Source organism: Amphiprion ocellaris, chromosome 18 (assembly GCF_022539595.1).
Source record: "Amphiprion ocellaris isolate individual 3 ecotype Okinawa chromosome 18, ASM2253959v1, whole genome shotgun sequence".
NCBI lineage: Eukaryota > Metazoa > Chordata > Actinopteri > Pomacentridae > Amphiprion > Amphiprion ocellaris.
The window spans coordinates 18,050,022-18,071,325 of record NC_072783.1 but is presented as its reverse complement, the minus strand read 5'-3'; the positions used below and the strand labels follow the sequence as shown (position 1 = coordinate 18,071,325).

The 21,304-nt window shown below is 38.2% G+C and overlaps 1 protein-coding gene across 1 annotated transcript in view; it reads right to left on the bottom strand.

The window, feature by feature from the left end:
• Nucleotides 1-2,647: 2,647 nt before the first annotated feature.
• LOC111571623 (ras-related protein Rab-26) overlaps nucleotides 2,648-21,304 on the bottom strand; it is a 123,028-nt gene continuing 104,371 nt past the window's right edge. Inside the window, exons 6-9 of the mRNA XM_023274880.3 lie at nucleotides 15,203-15,268; nucleotides 12,322-12,378; nucleotides 11,568-11,644; nucleotides 2,648-4,782 (exon numbers count right to left, since the gene is read on the bottom strand). Of these exons, the coding sequence (XP_023130648.1) occupies nucleotides 4,680-4,782; nucleotides 11,568-11,644; nucleotides 12,322-12,378; nucleotides 15,203-15,268 (303 nt within the window). The 3' untranslated portion in view covers nucleotides 2,648-4,679. The remainder of the gene's footprint in view (nucleotides 4,783-11,567; nucleotides 11,645-12,321; nucleotides 12,379-15,202; nucleotides 15,269-21,304) is intronic.

Sequence of the window (21,304 nt, the reverse complement as noted above, 5' to 3'; positions counted from 1 at the left end):
CTGCACTGAGTTTTGTTATAAATGATTCCTCCAGGTCAGTCTGGTCTGCTAATCTCATTATACAGCCTAAACTCTTCCTGCCTACTTGCAGATTGAAGTATCGGGTATCACAAACATTTTCTGGAGGCAGGGCTGCACCACAGGGAGGGATTATCTGATTTACTGCTTGACAAATGCATTTACTCTTGCACAGCTTAGACTAAATACCATCTTCAGAGCATGTCACTTAGAACATCTGACACACTTTGTGTGCTTTTTGTCGGTCAGGGTTGTGTGTTATTTGAGTTTGTACTGACTTGCAACATTTTTTTTTTGCAATATAAAATATATTCAAACTAATTTAAAAAACGGTTCACAGCAATCTCCTGAATTAACAGCACAAACCCAAACAATGTGACTAAGAAAAAGCTATGAATGACACTATTTAGCCACTCTTACAAGCTATATTGTGTCAATGTGGTTGATCTGATCTAGCCTTTGTTCTTACTTGAAAATATTCATAACAAACATAAAACAATAAGTGCTTTTGGGCAGAAAAACTGTAAGGTAAGGTATACTCCAAAACACCATATTAGACAGGCTGTGAAAATATAATTAGTTTAAACAAACAAAGCAAAATTGCTGGAGCAGACTTTTAGGATGATATGAGAGCTTCAGATGCATGTGTGCATTAAACGCACTGTCTAGGTTTAGCAGAGGGGAGATTTTTTTCCATTATTGATGATTGCATTGTATTTTATGCACATATTTCTCCTAACTGAGGGGCCTTGAAGCAAACCACAGATTCTTAGAGTATCAGAAAAAAAGAACTAGAAGAATCACCTGTTACAGCTAAGCTCAAAAGAGGAATCTGGATGTCTTGACAGCTTTGTTTGTGAAATGTTTAATAACAAATATGTTGTGGAAAAGTCACTCTTAACCTGCTGACACTGTATGTTGTATGGAGCATTAAAACTTTAATCTTTGTGACTGTGCTTATTGATATAACTCCCCCAACTCTGGCATAAATCTAAAACCAAGTCTTAGAGGTTAAATCTGGCATTTTCCCTTATTTGTTTAAGTGTAAATGATCAATAGGGTAAAATATGAGTGGAATCCATCAAATACCAAAAATGTATGCTATACCAAACAACTACAAAATAGTTGCAATGCAATCCAATGGGACATTTGCCCCTGTCACAGTAAATGAGTTTGTTTTGGGCACTGATTGGAAAAAAATGTTATTACACATGCCTAGGAACATTATGGACAGAATTTGTACTGAGATAGACATGTAAAAACAAACAAACAAACAAGCAAAAACAGATATGGCTATTTGGATATTTGGATATTTCTCATTTCAAATAATGTTCCTATAGCTTATCTACTGTTAGATAAGGCATAATGATTTAACTGCAACATATAACTGCAAGAGGGTGTTTGGAGGATGTTGCTAGGGTTGTCAATTTATGTCATAGAATAACAAAAGAAGATCATTTTCAAACCAGCATTCAGATGACAATGTTTCTATAAAACATTCCTGCAATGCCATTTATTAACAAAACCAGAACATTTTGCCTATAATATTTTGAGGATGCTCTGACAATGCTGAGGTAACACATTATAAAGCATTCCTCCACTGAACACAGTGTTGCATGGCAACAAAGGAACATTCAGAAAATGTTTAAAGAAAAAATGTCTTCACAGACCTTTATCCTGCCTGTGTGCTGAATACAGAACTTTGTTGAACTTGTTTAGAACATTTTCGAACAATAAACATCTAGCTTTGAGAAGTCTCAAGGAGAAGTCTCACTCAGAGGTTTTGTGGGAGATGAGTTTTTACAGGTAGACAACGGTGTAAGCCTAAGCCAAAGAGACTTGTTTGGTAAGTAGAATAATGCAGTAGAGTTACAATTAGACAACAACCCTGCCTGGTATACAGAGGGTAATTTTGATTTGGATGATTGCTGCCACAAAAGCAGTCTTAACTGAAGAAAAATGCAATTTCAATAGCAAAATTATCTGCTTCAGACAGAGTGGAGGTTATTTTCTTAGTGTGTGGGAGTTAACAAAGAAGTGCCAAAAACTGCAGTTCTCCAAATGGCCACTTGAGGCTGGCTCCAAAAGTGATTCAACCCCCATAGTCACCCATGTTAAAATACTCAATTTTACAGCCGAAATAACATGTTTGCAGCCCAACACAAAAATTTCCTCATTCATGGCAACTGTGCTGTGCTCATTTTTGGATCAGCTGAGAAATAGGACAACACCGTGACTCCTAAGATGTTGGTGAGGGTAGCCACTACACTGGGCTTTAAAGCCACTCCTCCAGAAACCTATAGGGGACATCAAAGAGGGTTCATCTATCATTATATAGACTCTATGTTCTTAGCTAAAGTTGTTTTGTTGACCTGGCATCAGTATACACAAAGGCATGGCTAGAAAATGGCAAGAAAAACGCTCTAAGATGGTTAAGGCTTGAGAATGTGACAATTAAAAAGCATGGATAGAAAGGGAAAGGCACATGGCAGGGCTTTGTTGTCAATGTCTAAAGTAAAACCTGACATTCTACTGTATTGTGAAAGAGAACAGTTAGGAGCAGCAAATGTTGTAATTACAAGTGACTGCCACGAGATGGTGGTACATATCTACATGAAAAATAGAATAATTCAGATAGATTCTTTATTGTGAACACAGGAGATTGGTACAATACAAACTATCTCATTAAAGATACAGTATACAGATTACAAGTTAACAATAAATTAATGATTTATTCTGAAAATGGATGATCCATTGTAAAGTTTTGTATTTCCTGAAAAAGTTAATGGTGCTTTCAACATTAGCAGAAATCTTTGATAAAACATCTGGAAAAATGAAACAGTTTTCCAACCAATGAAAACACCTACACCTTACAGATTCAAACAAACTGCTGAAAATCCTCCTTCTTTCAAGCATCTCACGATAGCAGCACTGTATCTCTCAACCCACTACCAACTGGTAGTTCTGCTAATGGCCGTAACCCAAAGATAGTTTAGCAAAGATCAACAAACACCAACTACATCTCTACATCTCTAGTGACTGGCAGGACTTACAAAACTTCAGCAGAGAAAATTACAAAAAAGAAAGTTAAAGCAATCCCTCCTCAAAGCTTAGAAATGTTTCAGTATTTCTATGCAGTTCACGTTTCAAAATTGTATGACTGCAATGAAAACAACGGTACATTTAATATCTACTGTATTCATGTATTGTGGGTTTAATTTACATTGTTTGAACATTTTGATGCAAAGTGGTGACAAAGATTCAGATGTTTGGCGTAGTTTTAAACACTGAGTTAAACATTCATTGTGGTGTGTAGAAAGAGTAGAAAGTAATAAATAACTTTTATTTCAACACAAGCAATATTTACCTTAATTTAAAAAATAATACAAAATTTCAACCTAAGCCTTACTTATTCAGAGGATGTGAAATACTGCCAATTTGTCAAAGCCGCTGGCATCTAGCAGATTCGCCTTTTGTTAGTGGTGCTACTGACATCAATATCTGACACCACTAGACACATAAGAGTTTTTCCAGTTTAACAGAGCAGTATAATGAGTTTGGGCTGGATGTTCTTTGTGTAAGAAAAGGACTTTCCCCCAGAAGACAGAGATTTGTGTTCTGTGTCAGGCCATTATTTTTACACTCTTACTTTGATTTTGTAACTTTGTTTAGTTTTCACTTGCTGTTTGGGTAAATTTAGAAAAATACTGATTCTACTGAACTTTTACCCCCGATATTCAATTTGTTTTTTATTTCCAAATTTAAATAAAATTTCCTATGAATGTCTTGTCTTGTGTTCCCTTGGATATATTTTTCTTTCACTTTCTGAAAAAGGATTAACATGTCAGTTATTCGGAATAACGGCGCCCCCTTCCGAATATGTACATTTCTGCTATCTTCAGAGGTCAATGGAGGCCTACAGCCTGATGCTGATGATGCTGTTTTATACATTTAAAATTGTCTACTAATTACTGAGGGAGATTTATTCATTACATCACACAGCTTTTAACTCAAAATTAAAATAAGCTGTGTATAAAAGGACAACAGCTCAAGTCACTTACATTTCAGTATTATTAAAACAGTTATATGATATCCTGTACATTAACAGCACACAGTGCCATTAGACAGCTTACATTAGGTGCAGTAGTGTTTTTGTACAAACGTGTTTCTATTAGTTTAACAAGATTGATTTGATATTCAACATATTTGTGTCCATATCGTTTTGTTTCAACAAGACAGGCATTTACAAACTACAAAGCTTTCAGAGCACACAATCAAAATTACATTTAAAATATGTACATCACTTATGGAAAAACTGCACAGAATGAATTCAGCAGGCTGTGAAGTGAAGTTCTAGCTGTAAATGTGTGAGTGTCTGTGTGTGGACGTGCATGTGTATGTGCAAGCATGTAGACAGGAGTTATAATACATTCACAGTTGCAGAGGAAAGGTGGGTTGGGAGAGAGAGCATATTGGCCAAATAACCACAGAGAAATATTACAAACACTGAGGATTTCAGGGTTAGTTCCAGGCACACACACTCCAGCTTATTACAATGTCTAACACAATGTACCTGTTCTCTCACTTCGTCTCGCTCTCTTTCTCTCTCTCTCTCGCACAAACACAAACACACACGCAGACACACACGTAGTTGTTGTTGTCTATGAACGGCAGCAGCCGACGGTCCTCATCTCTTTGTCGACGTACTCCTGCAGCTGGAACTTTGGCTCGTCTGGTTCCTTCATGGTCCTGTGCTTCAGTTCTCTGAGAGAGACGCAAAAAAAGTAGCACTACTAACAGAAAACTAAGCAGTTGTTAAATAAACTTAAAATAATTTCAGCAATAGCTGGTAGTGTCTTCATTTTGCTGTATTTAGCATTTTCATCATTCACAGTTTAAGGTCACTTAGAAATGTCCTTATTTTTGAAAGAAAATCAGTTTTTATCAATGAAGATAACATTAAATGAATCAAAAATACAATCTAGACATTGTTAAGGTGGTAAATGACTATTCTAGCGAGAAATTTTCTATGGAATATTTACTCCTGTGTTCTAATGCTACATTGTGTTAGCTAATGGTGTTGAAAGGCTAATTGATGATTAGAAAACCCTTGTGGAGTTATGTTAGCTCATGAATAAAAGTGTGAGTTTTCACGGAAAACATGAAATTGCCTGGGTGACCCCAAACTTTTGAACGGTAGTGTATATTTATTCCCTGCTGCAAACGGTGTCATTCCATTTCAAAAGAGTTACAAATACTGAATATTTCTCTGTTGTGAATCACTTCTGTTCCCACAGGCCTCTACATCCTACTTTGGGGATCCTTTTGAAGATACAAAATAATTCAGGAAATTCTGGGGAAATGCACAACTTGTAGTTGTAACTGTCGGGCAAATGTAGCACAAGACAAAAAAAAAAGCAAAATATTCATGCTTTAACAACACACCGTTCGTGACAGTCATGGATGAATTATGGGATAGAGACTGAGAGACAAACCTGAAATATGAGAAAGATAAAATTACCCTTTGTCAGTTTGGTGGCTGTTTGTATCTCTTTGTGGTCCTTCAGGTCCCTTTATGGTTGTTTTGTGGCTCTATGTAACAATTTTACACATTTTTGTGGTTGTTTTAAGTCTCCCTGTGGTTGTCTTGTGCACTTTAATGGGGGTTTGTGTCTCATTGTGCCCGGTCCTGGTAGCTGTTTGTGATTATTTGCACTTCTTTACAGCCATTTTGTATGTCTTCATAGTTGCTTTTCATTCTCTTTTTGGTTGTTTTGCACCCTTTGTTGTTGCTTGCATCTCTTTATAAATGCTTTGTGTCTATATGTTCTGTGGGTCAAGGGTCTGCTTTTGGTTGATTTGAGTATCTTTGTAGTGATTTGTGCATCTTTGTGGTAGTTTTTTCTGTTTGTATTCATTGTACATCTTTTAATGTAATTTTGCATCTCTCTGTAGTTGATTTGTGCCCCTCTGTGGTCATTTCACATCTTTTTGTAGTTGTTTTGAGTCACTTTGTGGTGATTTTGTGTCTGTACGTGATTGTTTTGAATCTTATTTTGGTCACTCTGGGTGTCTTTGTGGTCATTTGTGTCTTTTTGTTGTCTTTTTGTATCTCGTTGCAGTTGTTTGTGCTTCATTGTTGTCATTATATACATCATTGTGGTTGTTAGTTTTTTTTTCTTTGTGGTTGATGAGTGTTTATGGTTTTTTTGTATCTGTTTTTGATCATTTTGCATCTTCTTATAGCCATTTAGAGTCTCACTGTCATTACTTTGTGTCTCGTTGTGGTCAGTTTGCATGTCTCTCTGGTGGTTTTGAGTCTGATTGTTTTACAGTTTCTTTGTCATGGTTTCTCTGCAGTTGTTTGATTGACTTTTTGAACAAAAAATCCTAATATTCATTTCAAACTAAAGCTCTGGACTTGGACCTCCTGACCCTTTGGGCCCCTGGGCCTCTGTCTGCTTGGGCTGTTCAGCTTTCCTTCCATGTGTTAATTAACTCATTAGGGCTAACAGAATGGTGACTTTATGACCTCTGAATACAATATTAACAGAGATATAGATGATTTATACAACAAAATATATTTTTTCAAATAGTGTTTCAATGATAAAGGAGTCAGTAAGTACAAATCGGTATAACAACCAACCAATTTTTGTTTGCTTTTTAATGCTTTCACTGACACTTGTGTGTTTTGTGCAAATAAGCATCCACTAAATTGAAATAAACCAAAACAGAGTGGAAAAAATGACAGTAGTAGATGAGCTACAGAGCAGAACTGATGGAGAGGTTTGGCGAGACAAGAGACAACAGGAAATGTAAAAACTGAAAAGGTGTTAACATAAGCTGGAGGACAACAACACAAAAAGATTTGGTTTTATATTGTGCATTTGCAGAGAGATTGGGTACCAGACTGTGCTACGCTATTCTTGGCAACACCCCACCATGCCAGCCTGTTACCATAACAAGGCTATAAATGTGAAACAGCTCCCACACAAACTGTCCGACACCAGACATTTGAGAAAAGCACACAGTCAAAATAGCATCCTCATTACTGGTATTATTATTATTTTTTTTTTATTAACACAACTGTCAAGAGAAACTTTAGTTTAGACATTGATCTGATATTGACATTTCAATTTGTAATTAGTGTCCCTGTATAGCTAAACACCTGAGTTTTGTACTTTTCTATTATCATACCACAGCTGGAGGAAACCAATTCAAATGTACATCATGGCAAAAAATAACTCTTAATGATCCTGCTGTCCTCGATCATTACCTGACTGCTCTTGCTTCTTAAGGACAAGAGCTCTGGCTATCTTGCTTGGAGCTTGCAAATTTGCTAAAAGGCTGTATATTGAAGATCCCATATGGTGTCACACCAATGTAATTTGTTTTATGGATATTTTTGTCCAGATAAACCCTGCAACAAAAGGTTTGGTTTCATTCGCTGATGCTGGTTTACTGTGGAGTCTGTTAAAAACACACCTGGTGTCTAGCCAGATGCAGCACAAAACGGTCCACGCTGCTACTTAAGGACACAACACATGTTGTAGCACTCTCTTCGTTGTCTTTGTTGATAAAAATGTACATTATCTTGAATATAACTTTTTTTTTGTACCATAAATGACAGTGCTTTTCATTTCTGGGTCACATTGTCACTTGCACTACTCTCATTCTTAGCAGGGTTGGGTGTTTTTTTGTATTTCAACAATTCTGCTTGTCTTGTTCAAGCTCTGAATGATTCTCACCTCTGATTCTTTGACGGTTTGGTGGTTAAGGTTACTCCAGCAGTAAAACACAGAGCTACACTGCCCGTCCAAAAAAAAATAAAAAAAAAAATAAAAAAGCTACACACTGTAATATTTCGTTGGACCATCTTTAGTGTTGAAAATGCCCCACATTCACCGTGGCATCATTTCGATAAGCTTCTGCAGTCACAGCATTTATTTCTGTCCAGAGTTGCATTAATTTTCTGCCAAGATCTTGTATTGATGATGGGAGAGTCGGACAAAGTCTTCTCCAGCACATCCCAAAGATTCTCAATGGGGCTGAGGTCTGGACTCCGTTGAGGCGAATCAATTGTGAAAATGATGTCTTATGCTCCCTGAACCACTCATTCTCAGTGTGAGCCCCATGAATCCTGGCATCGTCACCTTGGAATATACTTGTGCCATCAGGGAAGAAAAACTCCGTTGCTGGAAAGACATGGTATTTTTTTAGTATACTTAGGTAGTCAGCTGACCTCATTGTTTGGGCACATAATGTTGCTGAACTTCACCAACCCCAGATCAAAATACTGCCTCCACAGGCTTTTACAGTCGGCACTAGACATGATGAGTGCATCACTTCATCTGCCTCTCTTCTTACTGTGATGTTCCCATCATTTTGGAACAGGATAAATCTGGACTCATCAGACCACATGAGGATTTCTTCCTCAAAGATGATGGTTCACCACTATCCTTCCAGGTTTTAATAATGCATGGGACGGTTCTTAACCTGATTTTAGTTTCAGAAATCTCCTTAGTTGTTTTCTTCGCTTGAAGCAGGCCAATAATTTCACCCCTTCTCAAGTAGATTAACATCCTTCCTACGACTACAGGATACATCTTCTAACATGGTTGTTTAAGAAATGAGAAGCTACTCACTGCATCAGCTAGGGTTAGATAAGTTGTTGTCAGCTGAAACATATTCATCACTGCAGTAGTTATCCAGTGGAAGGCTCTGACCTGTTTGCTTACTTAAATCCAGGTGGCGATGTTGGGTTTTTTTTTTTTTTTTGGTCTGGCAGTGTTTTAAACCAATCATGCTCATAGATATGGTGGTCTCTTTTCTGGCTACTTGAATATTTTGGGTGTAGCTACCTCACTGCAACAACAGCAGAGTCCAGTCCCTTCCTTGTACAGTGTTTTGTAGCACCATTTGCTGAATCAAGGCGATTGTTAGAAGACAATCAATTTGTGCTGCCCATCTGCTAAACCAGCAACTCAGCAGCAGCTAAATAGGGTTATTGAAAATATTCTCAGACTAATGATTTATTAAGACAAATGCATGAGCAGCAGGAAGACACAAATACACTCAACTTGCATGATACCGTAGCAGAAACAGTGGTAGATATAAAGTACCCTGTTTGTGTGCTAATGCAAATTAAATTTGTTTAGGAACTGATAAGCAGAATCAAATTTAAACTTAATTGTGATTAAAAAAACAAACAAACTACAAAACAAAACAAAACAAAACTCTGTAAATGGTTCCTGATGCTCAACCATAATTCTTAGGCAAACTAGCTCCAGAAACAAGCCATTCATTCAGCCAGCTTGTATTCACCTCAATAACTGCACATAGCTTCTGACTACTTACTGTTTTTGTTTTACTAATTTTACAAGCACTTGTGCAATGTAAGTACATTTATTCAAGTTCTGTAGTCAGTAGCCTTAAGGCTGTCATTTTAATGCAGTTTTATACTTCTATCCCACTACATTTATTTAACAGTGGCTTATGTTCAGATTAAATATAGATTAGATTTTTATCAGTATTTTATCATTGAGATTTTATGAGAGTTTACATTATTAAACACATTTTTAACACATAATAAGCTATAAAAGCCCCAAACTGGAAGATAAGGAATGAAATTGAAACATTTTTTTTTTTTTGTCTCAGAACATTGCTTCTGCTAAGTTCTTCGTCCATCAGTCACTTCTCAACCACTCTAATATATCTGGTGACCATTCCGAGGGGCCTGATCCTTAACTTGGGAACCTCTGGATTAAACTGTCTTGCAATGAATTCAAAGTTCAACCTTCAGCAGAATTAATACTTTGATTAAGATATTTTAAGTACATTTTGCTGATAATAAATCTTCACTTTACTTCAGAAACGTTTTGAATGCAGGACTTTTACTTGCAATTAAGTATTCTGAAACTGGTATTTGTACTTTGATGAGTAACAACATGGGAGTACGTCTTCCACCACTTTCTACAAGTTCTTATTTTCCCATTTCTAAAAGAACACAGCGTAGCTTTTAATCAAAAAACTGTGACACGTGGCAATTACAGCATAATGGTGCATTGAATTTCCCTTCATTTCCCAAGATCTTCCTTCAAAGACATCATCATTAGGCAAACTGATGGAGCGAGTGAAAATGGAAGGACAAAGCCAGCAACAAAACATGTTTCTTGTAGCGAATTCTGCTAAGTGACTCAGTGATGTCAGTCACACAGATATATAATGCCTGTCCAAAAAAAAAGTCACCACCTAGATTTAATTAAGCAAATAGGTAAGAGCCTTCCATTTGATAATTACTGCCGTGAGGAATATGTTTCACCAGGCAACAACTTATTGAATCCTAGCTGATGTAGTGAGTAGCTTCTCATTTGTTAAACAACCATGTCAGAAGACATATCCTGTGGTCACGGAAAGGAAGTTAATCTGTCTCAGAAGGGTCAAATTATTGGCCTGCATCAAGCAAGAAAACAACTAAGGAGATGTCGGGAATTACTAAAATCAGGTTAAGAACCATTCAACGCATCATTAAAACCTGGTAGGATAGTGGTGAACCATCATCTTCCAAAGGAAATGCGGTCAAAACAAACTCTTGCATGATCATGATCAGAGATCACTTAAACGTTTGGTGAAATCCTATCACAAGAAATCAACAGTAGAACTCACGGCTATGTTTTATAGTGAAAGTAAGAGCATTTCCACACACACAATGCCAAGGGAGCTCCAGGGATTGGGACTAAACAGCTGTGTAGCCTTAAGAAAACCACTGATCAGTGAGGCTAATCAGAAAAAAAAAGGTTTCAATTTGCTATGGAGCATAAAGATTGGACTCTGGAGCAATAGAAGAAGGTCATGTGATCCAAATAGTGCAGATTTACCCTGTTTCAAATTGATGGACGCATGAGCGTAAGAAGAGAGGTGGATGAAGTGATGCACTCATCATGCCTAGTGCCTACCAGCCTGTGGGGGTTAGAGTTATGATCTGGGGTTGCTGCCGTTGGTCAGGTCTAAGTTCAGCAACGTTATGTTCCCAAAGAATGAGGTCAACTGACTACCTGAATATACTGAACAACCAGGTCTTTCCATCAATGGAGTTATTCTTTCCCGATGGTACACGCATATTCTGAGATGACATTGCCAGGATTAATCGGGCTCACATTGTGAATGAGTGGATCAGGGAGCATGATGTGCTGGAGAAGACTTTGCATCTGACTCTCCCATCATCAATACAAGATATTGGCAGAAAATGAATCCAAATCTGGACAGAAATAAATGCTGTGACATTGCAGAAGCGTATCGAAATGCTGCCACGGTGAATGTGTGCCATTTTCAAAGCTAAAGTTGGTCCAACAAAATATTAGCGTGTGCAACTTGTTTTTTAGACGGGCAGTGTATCTTTCTACAACATAGAAACATGAACCAAAGCTGGAGAGGAAAAACTGTTTTGTGTACTAAAGAAAAGAAAGTTATATCTTTCACCTGCTCCACTGTGTTTATAGAGCACATATCTACCAGGCGTTTCATACTGTGCTGTTATGTGTGTGACTCACTTGGCCACAGCAGTGAAGGCCAGCTCCACATTCAGTCCGGATTTAGCGCTCGTCTCCATGAAGGGCACTCCAAACTCCTGCACAGAGAAACGTTTGTCATTAGGCGTTTGTGTTTGGATTCGGAACTCTTGTACAGTTTTTTTGTGTGTGTGGGTGTGTGTGAACAAAACGACCTGATGCTGACAGAAAAATGAAGTTCATGATTAATTCAGGATTTGGAGCTTATAGGCACATAGCCAGGGTTTAAAGTACCTCCTGAGGATTAACAGACGCTGCTGATCAATACCAATATTTCAACAGTACTTGTGATAGGTGGCTTTCAAAACAAATTTTGCTGTCATTTATGAGGAACGGCGAGAGTGCAGTCGATGAAAGGCGCTCCGAGGTATCGTAACCTCGTTCTCTTTATATCTGAACATCTCATTCCCGCCGAGCGTGTTACCTTGACAGCCGCAGTGCTTCTTCCACACTCCTCCCTACCACTTCACATTTACTTTAACACGCTCTCAGAGCTTATCTGAGTGAAACGGACTGGAAAATTAAGTTAGCGAGCCCCCTCCCTGTCATTTATTCCAAACAATAACAACAGCCTCCATGAATACATAATTACACACACTAATGACAGAAACAGCAGCCACATGGTTTCAGGGTCCACATGGCTGCGTGGGCACATTAAGTACAGCATGTATTTTATTCTTGTTACATGTGTCGAGCAGCAGTGTATGCATGCAAATGTGTACTAAAGAAAGCTCACCTTTGCCAGTTTCTCTCCTTCCTCTCGCTTTACCAGCCTGTCATGTGTGGAATCAGCCTGGAACACATTGGACACGAAATTCAAGCTCAAATCTAAAGTCATGTGAGACAGTGTTTGGAATGTACCCTAGTGAGGGAAACTGCTATTTTCTTGTCCGTGTCTGACATTTACAAGCATATAGCTATCTAATTATTCTATTTTGCATCATAAATCACAATATTCTCACAGATATATTCATGTTTAACCACCCGTTTGACATTTTAAGCTATTCTGGCCCTCGCCCCTGAAAGATATTACAAAAAGAGAATGTGAACATGAAAATGAATGTAAAATATTTGCCTAGAAATTTTTTTTTATTTAAAAAAAGAGACAGTTGCTGTATTTTTTAAGCTGTTTAAAGGCAGAGGAACTCCAGAACTAGCTAAAACAGCTGTCATTTTGTTGCCTCTGCTGCTCTAGCAAACACGTTATCAAACAGGTGCCTTCCAGCAAACACTGAGCAGCATCAGGTTGTTTTCCACAGTATGATCTTGCCATTTTTGGGGATGTTGTTCTGACTGCTGGAGCCTCTATTAGTGCTGGTTTAAGGTCGGAAAAAAGTGCTTCTAACCGAACCTATAAAACTGTTGAGCACGTGTCAGCGCTAATTAGTTTACTTGAAGAGGACAAAATGCATCATTTTTTTCTGCCCTCTTCATGTCGAGTAGCAGTCTTCTCAAACACCAACATCTTCAATGCAAAATTCATCATACAGACTAGCATATCAATCCTCTAACGTTAGCAATTAATGCTAGAATTAATGTCGCTGTCTAAGCTTTCCAATCCTATACCATGATCCAAATAGAAAGATTGAAAGGGCAGAATACAAGGTTGTTCCAATCAGTATTCTCGTTGCTCGCACCTGTCTGAAGTTCCTGTAGTGGAAAGCCACCTATTAGCAATAATTCAGTCATGTTTTTACTTATCTCATGCTTGTACATTTAATTTTTCCTATTATTTTAGCTCCTTTGGCTCACTAACGCCTTACAAAAGCAACGTACATGTTAACTTGCTGATATTAGGTAATAAACTTATTTTACTAGCTAGTTAGTGGCTATGTTCTTAAATGTTTTAGACAATGAGGACATTATTTATATGCATGCCGCCACCTCGAAACATCACTGTCTAGACTCTGTATGTAGAAGCCACATTTAAGTCTCATTTTATTTTGCATAATTAATAATTATTTTTTCTGTTTGTATTTGTAGTACTTGTGTGCACCACCTTAGGTGGTGAAGGTGTAATTCTTTCATGTAGTGCACAAAGCACATGGTGGGGAGAAGACGGGTAACCATGAATACAGTCTGTAGGTAAATGGCATTTGCATGTAGAATTGTAGTTTAACTCTTAAGGATACTGAAGCAGATGCATTTAGTTTTTTCTTTTGTGGTGTTTATTTTTGCAATAAATCTAAGTCAACAGTGAGCTGAACACCTGTACTCTCTAGGTGGCAAACAACATAAGAAAGTGGAAGAAGAGTTAAAGGACAAACTGAATTTGATATTTTTTGCCACTTCACTGTGTATCATAGCTGTCTGTGTGTTATATTCCATTAGTTCAGTCTGCATCATTGTGCACTTTTCCATCTGTTTCTTGCCCTTGATTAAACAAGGGAAGGGCAGCATTGGTTTATTTTATTTACAAAGAAATACTCCCCTCTTACCTATGTAATCGATCACTTACTGACAACTTTTATGATTTTTGTTCAGCTAAATAGCTAATTGCAGGGCGCCCAGAATTTGCTCAGGACTTAAAAGAACTGCCTTCTCCTATTTTGCACCCTGGTCATGGAATAACCTTCAGAAGACAGTACAACTGAAGGATTTTGTATCCCTGGGAGAGTTCAAAGCTCTGATCAAAAATGTGTAAATAACGATGGCAATTGCTATGCCTAAACTAGCAAGTGATCACCTTTATTCTTCAATCAAATGTCTCTATTCTGATGGGAGTACTGTCTTCCAGGATGTCAGTGCCTCCTTCCATTGGACTTGAAGGATCACTGAATGGCTTGACAAGTATAACAAAGATGTGAATCATATGCTACCTTCACAGTCACCAGATTCTAGCCCAGTTGAACACTGTGTTCTGGCAGCACATGATGACCCGACACCTTACAATAACACTTGTTACTATAACGCTGTTGCTTTTTTCATTCAGTTTGTCACCTGTCTCCACTCGTAAACCTGGCTTGCTGTGGCTAGAAATACAGTTGAAAAAAGCAGAATTTGCCAGTAATTTTAACAACTGCTCATTTTAGATAGTCTTTAACAGAATATTTGGACGCTCAGGGGTGGAAGCGCAAGTAATAAACATTGATCCACATTTGCAGGAGGTGCATTAGCAAACAGTTGCCTATTTACACATTAAGCAACCATGGAGAAGAATTATTTTCATTTATGTTATTTAGCTGTCTATAACTCTTTATAGCTAAACACTCCATTGTAATCAGCAGCTACAGATATATAAAAAAACATAATCTTGCAGGCTAAAACTAAAAGATTTAGCTCCACAAAGATGAATGGGACTGCAGAATTTGGTTGTAACTCTGTGTGTATTTACTTTCATGTAACACATGTGAAGAATTGATTACTTGTGCTTTAATAGTACTTCTACTCAAGCTTGTTGCAATTCCAGTATGAAGATATATAACTACTGAAATGCCCCCAATATGTGACAGAAGAAAATCCTGTCTGTGAATCATAATGTAGTACTTTATCCCTGTTTTCCAGCACATCCATCCATCCATCCGGTTCCCATTATACCTCCTTGCATGATCCCTCTATCCCACCCTCTATGAGTCCATCTGTCCATCCATCTCCCAGTATTGGCAACAAGGTCTCACCTTGTTGCCCAGCAGCATGACGACCACGTCCTGCTGGGCGTACTCATGAATCTCTGTCAACCATGCCTGGAGAAGGAAAGAGAACACAGAATGGTAAAGAAATCCAAAATGGGAGAGGAAAAGAAGGCAAAGGAGGGAGAGCAGAGGAGATAGACATGATAGAGGGGAGGAACAGGAGATAAAGACCGCTGACACAGGAGATGGATGGATCCACCGAGAAGCAGAATGGGAGAAAGACAAAAGATTCATCGTTTGTTCACTGCCACCAGTTCATCTTGTCCTCCCCTCCTCCCTCCAATCCTTCCCTTCTTCACCCATCTTCTCTCTTTTTGCATCTGCATCCATCCATCTCCCTCCAATTAGAGGCCAGTGGTCTCTTAGCTCCCTGTTACCGGGTTCGCCTAAAAAGCACTCACACGCAACTTTCCTGAGAAACAGATCTCATTGTTCACCAGAAACACATGCGTCCATCCCACTTTCAGACAATTTTCATATGCAAACTTTTGAGATATTCAATGACCAGTGATATTACTAAGAAGCAAAACCAAGATGATGGATGCAGCAAGCAGAGAGAGCAAAGAGAGGGAGCAAAGATTTCAGTCTCCCAGGATCTGATTAGTATTGGGCAAGTTCGTCTTTACTTCCAGCACATATTTAATGTAATTTAATTCGCAAACAAAAACAAATAAAAGCCCTCTGCAATATTCCACGACGCAAATTAAAGGTAATAAAACCAGTCTTTGTTTGCATATTGGAACAATAGTCAATGTGGCATTTCTGGGGAGGTTGTGGTGAAAAGGTATAATGAATGAATGGCACAAGCTCCATAATGTGATTGGCCATTTTTCATTCAGTCTGATTTATCCATCAGCCAGGCGGCTGACATTGTTGGCCAATATTAACTTATCACAGATTTATCAAAATCAGCTTTCATGTCTGTTATGATAAAATAAAACTGCAATGTAGAAATGCCAAGCTGTTTGACTCATGAGCTACTGTTCTAGCTACGTCCATCGCTGTTTAGTGAAGCTTGTCTCTGTATTTGGCTGTGTTTTCTGTATGTAAAAAAATATATCTGAAATGCTGCTTGTGTGTTTTCAAATTGTTGAAGATATTTTCTTGTAGTCCCTCACCTGTGATTAACTGAACCCCTACCACATCTCTGTGCACCAAATGTATCTTTACATTGTAATCTTTATTGGCCTGCAACGCAGTACTCTTGAAATCTTAAAGATTTTACATTTGATTTAATAAAATTCATTAAAGTTAGCATCTCCTTAGCATCGCCAAAGATTAATGACAAAGTAGAGAAGCAGCTACATGTGAACATAATTCCCAAAGAGTTACTCCTGATTTACTTATTTCAGTTCTAATTCCTTACATAACTGTGTGTTCTTATGATAACCATGTGTTAACAGTAAAAGAGGATGATTAATACAGACTACAGTAATTTACATTAAAGCTGTGTGGCTGCCCTACTTTCATGTTTCTAATTAGCCCCAATGATTATGGAAATAATTTCAGTTATGGTAATTACTGCTCCTTATTTTCTGCTACACGAGTGCATGCTTTTGTGTGTGTGTGATGAAATCTAAATCCAATCTCTTTTCTTTAATTATTTTTACAACCATTGTAAATTTTTCAAAAATCCTGAATAGTTGTAATTTTCGGGGCATTAAAATGAATTTTTAAGATGGTGAAGATACTTATTAATGAGCCACAGAGGATCACAGGATTTGTATTAACTTTCCATCCTGTCTAATTTTCTGTTCACAGGAGATGGTGAAGGACGGTGAGATACTGTGAGATTCTCTTATTAAGCCCGGATAAGCATGAGAAGAAAAGGATGAAGTTTGTTGTAATAAAATGGAGAGCTTGTGCAACAGTGAAGTAAGTGTTTGAGAGCAGTTCAAGGTTGTGTCAAAACATGCTTTCTGTTTGAGAGAGGAGAACAGGAAGGCTGCTGTTGTCACTTAAGAGGAGAATGGACATTTCATCAGTGCTATGGAGGTATGTTGGATGCTAGAAACAGATGTCCTTCACTTAAAAAGACCACAACTAAATGCTAATGCTAGAATAGATCATCTTTTCTAAAGACCAAGGCCACAAAACATACTTTACTACAAAATAACACATGACATTCTGTTCAGTTCAATTTGCTTTTCAGTACATTTTATGTTCAGTACATAGACTACAACCTTCAATATCACAACAGTTCTGCTTTATAAATGTAGAGAGTGATTATGTCATAAAAAAGAGCATTTCTAAAAAAAAAAAAAAAAAAAAAAAAAAGCAAAGAGAACTGGGCTGGTGATGCAAATGAGAAGCAGGCAGAGAGATATTCTCTTTGGCCAAGTGTCCAAATCAGAGGACTAGTATGGCCCACGCATGACATTCAGAAATCTACAGTTCTCCAAATACATGACAGCAACAGCAACAGAGCGCCTGGCAAACAATGTTGGTGTTTGTTAACATTTATTAAATATTAAAAGCAGACAGACAAATAAATATACAAAGATACAACTAGGAATGTAAATTCTGAGAAATTTTATTAACTGATAATCTGTAACCTTCCTAATCAATAATCAAATAATTAATAACGCAAAATGAACTGACTCAGTCCGTGTCCTGATGTAGCTGCTTTCAACACTGATCCTACGTGTCTACAAGGGTGTTTTTTACTCACATGGAAATGCACCGTATCTGAACATCGCCCACTTAGTGAATGTGCACTAGTCGGCCACCAGGTGGTCACATGACCGCCCTTCAGACCTTCAGTCCAGTAGAGGTGTCGAACCAACATGGTTACTCAGTTGCAAACTTTCTCTTTTACTACGAAAACAGTTCAGCAAAAAGTATTTCTGAAAGCATTATAGGTGAGAAATAAGCTGCTGAATCTGTCCTCGTTATAGTTCAACAATGGCTAATCTTGATGTTTTCCGAAAGTTTCGCTAAGCGTCAGACCTCCACTCCCCACACCTCATTTGCATCAAGTAGAAGTCAAGTCCACTTGATGCAAATGAGCTGCTCTCTACAGGAGTTCCCCCTGTAGAGAGAAATAGTTCCTATTCCAATGAAGATACTTCTGACTGACCCTGAAACACTCCATGGAGGGTTTGATGCTGATTGGTTCAAATCAGAATTGACACAAGCTGATTGGTTAAATTGGGAGAAGAGTAAAAAGTACCATTTTATCTGCCCTCTCCATGTTCTCATCAAGTATTCTTCCTTTCTCCAACATCACAATCAAAAATGAAAAACTCACCATATATAATAACGCAAAAAATCATAGGCTACTTAATGATTTGCTGATACTGGCTGTTACACACACCAACATGTAAAGAAGGGGAGCAGTGAGACTTTTTTTTCTTCTTCAAGCACTGCTATTTGTGCCAGAAAGATTGTGTGGTTTTCAATGGTAATGACCATATTAAGCAGCATGGGGGCAACAATTTGATGTCGACTAATCTCTCATCTATCTGCCTTGCTGCCCCTATGAAGTCTGCAATTTCTGTGCTGACACAGTATGTCCTAGCTTTGGTCATTTGATATTGCGAATCATTATCATTAGCTGATAATGCAGGAATCAGATAAGGTGTTGCTGTGCTTCAGTTTTGCAACTGAGGATGTGGGGTCCTGGCTAGTTGCCCATTTTGCCCAGTTGGTAACCCAGCCTTGCCATAGCCCAACTTAAGCAGAGATCATGATTTTTTGTAAATTTGGAAACATTTCTTATAGAGCCCATGTTCTGCTTCTTTTGTGTGTTACTTTAGTGTGTTATAGTTTTTTGTTGTATGTAATGCGACAGGAGCCTTTCAGAAAGAGTGTGAGCAGGAGCAATCTAAAGTAATAGAAAAATAATCTTTCTTTAATTTTAAAGCCTGTCAGTATATTGAAATAGACCCCCAAAATAAAATTATAAACCTGTAAAAGTGCAAAACATGGGCTCTTTGAAAGACGTTTTTACTATGTCATTATTATAACACATATAAAGTGACTGTTTTGGGTTTTCATGCTGTCAGAAAACAGCAAAATAATCACAAAAATCAACAATCAATTCATCATCTATACACTGAGAGTCACAGGAGGGCTGGAATTCATCCCACCTGACATATAGTAGGGGACACCCTGGACAGGTCACCAGTCTATCACAGGGCTACATATAGAGACAAACAATCACACTCATACCTACGGACAATTTAGAGTTACCAACTAACCTCAGCATGTTTTTGGACTGTGGGAGGAAACCAGAGAACCCGGAGAAAACCCCCACATGCACAGGAAGAACATGCAAAGCCACACAATCAATTCTGCTTTGTTGAAAAAACAAAAAAGTTCTAGTGATATTTTCTTTGTCTGTGTTGGGCAACTAAATAATCATTTCCCCTGCCAACCTCCTCAAAAGGTCTGATCTTTTATGGCCCCAACAGAGAGCATCAGAGTGCTGCAGATGGATCAATAAGGTTAAGCGCAAACTGTTTTTCAGTGACTCCTAATGTGCTCTATCAAACAGTTCACAAAACAAGAAAAACTTCTGACACTTACACTTTCAAGAAGTCCTCCCAACCCTGCCAGTTTGTGACCAGCTGCCATGCTGATAGCAAAACTGAAGCTTTCCTTGAACAATCTGAGGAGTTTCTTTAATCATTTTGCCAGCAAACCTGAGGGGATCAGGTTTCAAATCTCTCATTTTTCTGCAGAGTTACACTGTACACCTCGGCTGAGCCGGGTTCTGTGCTCAGCATTGTGAACAAATCTTCCTGTCAACTTCAGAACAAACATTTTTAGACGTTTTCCCCTCCTGATTTCTGAATGTTGTTTTATACACTATTGAACCTCATGTTGTTTACAGTTCCCTCCAGTCTCAAATACACCACAGTCCTTTTTCAATTGTGTCAATTTCAAGGTTGCAGAAAAAACTTTTTTCTTTTTACCTTTGCAGCAATTTTCTAATAGAGTAAACTGAACTGAAAAGCTCTCAGCGAGAGTGCTACCAATGATGTTAAATACAGAAGAAATATAACCCCAAAAATAACATAAGTAGAGACAGCCAACTGAGCACAGGGCTACTGTTAACATTTCAAGCATCAATAAGCACATATTGACTTATTCGTACTAGTGGGGAGCAGTGGCAAAGACATTTTATTGCTATTGGACGAAACACCAAGAAAAAAGGTCAGGTTTGTCTGGCACATAAATACTGTACAGTAGACACACATTCCCTCCTGCCTCCCTCCGTTTCTTTCTCTGTGTGCATCATCAGACAAAGACCACTCAGATCAGCGGTAATCCCTCCCCTTGTCTGCAGGTTTACAGTATCCTGGGAGGTTTACATCACTTCATTATGCTGAGATTAATGTACTGAGCCTCACCGAGCAGCTCTGACTCCCAACACCATGTGAACCTGCCAATTACTCACGCAGCCTTGAAAGATGTCGGCGGCCTGTGGGTGGATTATGGGGAAGTGAGGGAAAGAACACAGCTTCTGAGCTGAAAGTGATCAAACTTCAAAGGACTTGCTGTCAAAACTGAGCACTGGAGTTCATACAGAACGTGGGAGTACAGGACACGTGTATAGTTTGGATCTTCATGTGATAGCTTGTGACATGCAGTCAGATTTACAGCCTTGGAACAGCTTTCCGTTTGACACGTTGTGTAAAACTGCTGGATGTGACACAAAGCCTGACTCTACTGACTACGGGTTTATAGAGGGGCTACTGCAGAATAATGTGATCGCTTTGCTGGGTGCTTATTTTGAATGAGAAAAAGATGTTGATGGAAGTCTTACATGACTCACCGGATGTAGAATGTGGGTCTAAACCTCTCGCTGTGTAACCATTCTTGAAGTCTCCTTTGCTATTTGAAAAGACAACAACTTCCATGCATGACACCTACACTCTGAAAACTACATTTTGACATAGATTTGAATCATGGAATGAGGCATGGTTGCCTGGTTATTACTCCGTTAAGGAGGCAGTGCCTCGGTGGACGATCACGTTGGTTTGTCCATCTGTTAGCAACATTACTCAAAAATAGATTTGGATGAAATTTTCAGGGAAGGTCAGAAATGACACAAGGACCAAGTGATTAGATTTTGTCAGT